Source organism: Wasmannia auropunctata, unplaced genomic scaffold (assembly GCF_000956235.1).
Source record: "Wasmannia auropunctata unplaced genomic scaffold, wasmannia.A_1.0 LD336042.1, whole genome shotgun sequence".
Classification (NCBI taxonomy): domain Eukaryota; kingdom Metazoa; phylum Arthropoda; class Insecta; order Hymenoptera; family Formicidae; genus Wasmannia; species Wasmannia auropunctata.
In genome coordinates, this window is record NW_012026848.1 from 1 (window position 1) to 4,705 (window position 4,705).

Here is a 4,705-nt window from a genome sequence, read left to right on the forward strand (position 1 = left end):
CTTCGCGAGGTTCCCTTGTAAGTAATGTTAGCCGGGCCACTGACGGAACTCTAAGCAGTTTCTCTAATCTTTGAGATAAGATTTTCCTTGAATATTTCAAAATATGTAAAAGAAGCATTGTTAGAGCTCGAATGGAAAGGTCTCCTGCACTTAGCTTATTCTCCAAACTTGACCCCATCGGATTACCATCACTTCCGATCGATGCAACACGCGCTCGCTGATAAACATTTTTCCAATTACAAACAAATAGGAAAATGGGTGGAATGTGGATACATTCAAAAGTGGCTTGCTTCAAAAGATAGCTCGTTTTATCGTCGCGGAATCCAACTTTTGCCAGAAAGATAGAAAAAGTAATAAAAAACGATGAAAAATATTTTGATTAAGGTATTAATTCATATTCTTATTGAAATAAATGCATTTTTTAAGAAAAAAACGGCAAAAACTAACAATAAGTGTATCCTCTAATATAAATTGAGTATAACATGATTATGAGGTACACTAAATTTTAATGTAACGAAAAACACGTTTGTTGTTAGACGTTAGACTACAAATACCTTGATGCAGTACGCGGTCTCTGCGGTAACTACGACCAGCAGTCCAACAACGATTTCGTCATTCCTAAGAATTGCATTCTGTCGAACCCCGAAGAATTCACTGCTACATATGCCTTGACTGAGGAAGACTGTCAAGGACCCGCTTTGCAGAACAAACGAAAAGCCGAACAATCCACGTGCATTTCCAAGTTATATCATCCGAGCGATGTCATCAGTGAAAGAGAGGCGGGAAGATCTTCGACCAGGAACAGAGGATAGGACTATTATTAGAAAGCCGGTTCAAGAAAAGCATCGTAATAATTGGATTGTTTCATTTCAATGCTTACAAGAATTCTAAGCCCGCAAAATAGAGATAAAAAATTTATATTTTGCTAGATAATAAATAAAATTCCTTTCGATGTCAAGCACAACTTGCGAATCAAATAAAAATTTGGTTTAAGAAAACTGTCTGCAAATCAAAAACTTTATGTTTTTACAAAAGTGTATTTGCACAGTGTAATTGCAAAAGTGTATTTTAACAGTTATTTTGTTTCTTTATGTTTTTATTAACTTATTATTAGCTTTTTTAATTTTATATTTATCTATTTTTTTTATAAATCTGTGCTATTTTGCTATTTGTAATCACATATTACAATTATTAAAATAGCATATGTTCAGAAATAAATATAAAATAAAGAAACTAATAATATATAAAAACACTGAAAGTTTAAAAATAATGAAAAAGTTATATGTTTTCAATAATGTCGTTGATAATTCCTTTTCTTTTTACAAGTACAATGTTTCCAAATTAATATTGTTTAATATACGTGCCTCTAGCATACATTCTCAATATATCGATTATTACGATAAATATTATCACATGCTTCGGTGATCGAATTAGTTGAAAAGCCCTCCCCAAAAAATCGAGATTCCAGGTCCAAACTCTGGCTGAAATATACATTTTTCACAATAACTTCTTCTTACTATTTTAAGATGCTTAGTCGCATCAAATTATTAAGAAAGATCAATTATGATTTCACTATTCCAACTTCAGCTATAATAGCTGCGTTCAGCAGAGAAAACAGATCAGTGAGCGCTCAGTGATTCTTTAATATGATTTTTCGTATTATATAAAAATATGTGTAAAAAGAGAAATAAGTTAAAAATAAGTAGTTTTATTTTTTTTATATACATTTTTTTTACCAGATAAGTAATGTATTAAAAAAAATTTATTGAACTTTGGCTAAATTTAACTTTGTATCTTCTAGGTTAAAACGGACTTTTAATTTTAGGTTTGAATTAAAATTTTATCAGGTCAACTTATAACAGATATTTATTAGGTCAATTTATATCAGGGAAGTATCTACCGTTACTTCCGCCGATTTGAATCACCGGTCTTCTTTGACTAGATTTGATAAGATTAAGTACTTCGGATCACACACGGGGCACATCAATTAGTAACTGACACAAGAAAAGAAAAGTTTTCATAGCGGAGAGCAAGAACTTCAAATTTAAAGTGCATAATTGCTTCTATCGGATCTCATGGGATTAATCCGCGAAGGAATGTTAAGCAAGAATCTCATTGTAAAGAGGAACGAATCCAGAATCTCCCGGACTGCACTTGACAGTAGTCATTTCGGCAGAGAATTAACAATATGCATCGTTTTAGAAATTACTGAACAATGAAAAATATTACGTAAATTCCTATTTTCCATTTTATTAAATAATATATTTGTTATTTAATGCACAAGATCAACACATTTGGGTAAAAAAATATATTCTTTTTTTATTAAGAAGAATCTTTTCCATTAAAAAAAAATAAATAGAATATTTCTTAGCAGAAAGTAATAACAAAGGAATATATTTAATAGTAAAATGCAAGCGCTTTATTTACGTAGTTGCTACACATGCATTTTATTTTAAGACTGTATAAGCAATTTAATAATTAACATTAATGTTGTAGACTGGCAGATTTCTGGTTTTTAAAAATAGTTTCTTATAGAAAATCAAAATCAAAAAATAAAATTTATTTGCAATACATAAAAAACCAAACCGCTATGTACACAATTAAATAAAAATACGCCAAATATGATTGAGGTTGGATCTTAGTTGATACCTAATAATATTTGAGTGAATTTTAAGGCTAGAACTTTTTGAAGGTCACTCAGGGCTTTGACCTTGATATCATGTATCAAAGTTAAAGCCATCGAGACTGGGACCTAACTGCAAATTTTACTTAATATTTCTACATAAATTTTAAATAAATTTTCAATTAAGTACATAAACTGCGCTACACTGTTGGATTTGTAACGCAATTATAAATTAATGCTGGAATAGTAAGATCATAAATTACATTGATCATCAATTTAATAATAATGATGTTAATAAGCATCATCATTATTATTAAATTGACGATTAAAACAATGCAAAGAATTTATTGCAAAAAAATATATTTGTTTGTGATTGTTTTAATTATAAAAGAAAATTTAAATTTATTTTTTCAATAATTAGAATTTTTTTATATTGCTTTACATTTATATTTTTTTATCTTTGTACTTTTTATATAGAGGAATGTCTCCTATTATGAAATACCGAGTTCATTCTGTGTAATTGCCGGAAGTCTATGAATAAAATTGTAATATTGTTCTGGAATAAACCTGATCGTCATTATTCCGTTATAATTTTAATATTTAATCGTTAACTTTCTTAAATAGCTCCTCCTTGATCGCGAATCGAGCAGCAGCGAATCACTGTATACCGCAAAGGTCATCATATATATATCATATAAAGGTCATCATATATATGTATCGGTTCTTGTCTCGCGTGCGTCCATTTAATTGTATGTCACGTATCGTGACGCAGAATCACCTACGCGACGCCCGAAAATTCATACTTGCGCATTATTTGTCGCTCGCGATCCACAAGTTTGCTATCACGTACCAATCGATACAGATCGTCTTTATATTTGTTGTCGCTTATACAATGTTTTTTTTGTTAACCGAACCTGTGTAAAAGTGTAAAACCGCGCATTGTTCATTCGGTGGCGCTTACACCAGTGAGATATTTCACGCATGAAGTGCGTGGTTCTCGCGTTCCATACATTTTTGTCGATTTGAAAGATTTCCGTTTCATTTGCGTTCGCATACCTCAAGATTTCCGTTCCATTCACATGCTTCAAGATTTCTGTTCGCGTTCGCATTCTCGCAAGATTTCCGAATCGTTTTGGATTGAAGTTACTCGTCTTCCCAAGCGTGACACATTCTGATTAATATCATGCAGTAGCCACACCGCTCGTTTCGCCAATTAATTGACTAGTGAATAAACGACCTAATGAACATTTCAATTTCATTCTTTGGAAAGTCATTCTGCTTTGATGTGCGAGCCTTTACAAGGTAATGTACCAGCACAACACACAAACAAATATTATAAATTTTAAGGTACTGAAATGTAAAATCTAATTTAAATATTATTTTTTTCTGAAAAGTAGAAAAATGCAAAAAAAGAGCTTTATATGCAAAACAGAAAAAAATATTCTCTAATATGAAAATGCCTCAAAAAATCGCTAATAAAATACAAAATCAGTATTGCAATACTGATAGTATTTTGCACTTTATTAGCGATTTCTTGGGGCATTCTCATATTAGAAGCATATTGTTTTCTGTTTATAATATTAGTATTGCAATTAAAAAATTTTATTTAATGTTTCTGAAATAGAAATATAATGGAGAAGCTTATTTGCAATATCGCCAACCCAATTATATCCAATATTTCGAGCGCAGCAGTATATGTATATATTCAGCATGAGCTTGCGATGCAATTTTCTATAATATAAATTTTTTCGTAACTTTATCACATTATTTTCACTCTTTTTATTACTGTACAATAATCTTTGTTCATATTTCAGCAACATCACTCGAGCATAGGAGCGTAGATTACCTCAAATCTCCATTTCTTATTACGGTTTCACAATTACCAAATCTAATCTCTACAATTAAGCATCCAGTATTTTTCTATTAGTACAATTTTACTTTATTATTGTATGTAGAATTTATTGTCAAATATTTATTTATTTATCATATAAACAAGGTTTAAAAATTCAATGAAACTTGACAATATCTAATTTAATAAATCTTTTTTGTAACGATTACACGCATCTATAATAATGAATTTTC

The 4,705-nt window shown here is 30.3% G+C and overlaps 1 protein-coding gene across 1 annotated transcript; it reads left to right on the plus strand.

Moving 5' to 3' along the window:
• Window positions 1-536: 536 nt before the first annotated feature.
• LOC105451863 (vitellogenin-1-like) lies at window positions 537-1,016 on the plus strand (the record flags this gene model as incomplete). The annotated part of the gene is made up of 1 exon (XM_011692559.1): window positions 537-1,016. A coding segment is annotated over one exon (276 nt), but the record flags the coding sequence as incomplete, so codon positions are not given.
• Window positions 1,017-4,705: the final 3,689 nt, after the last annotated feature.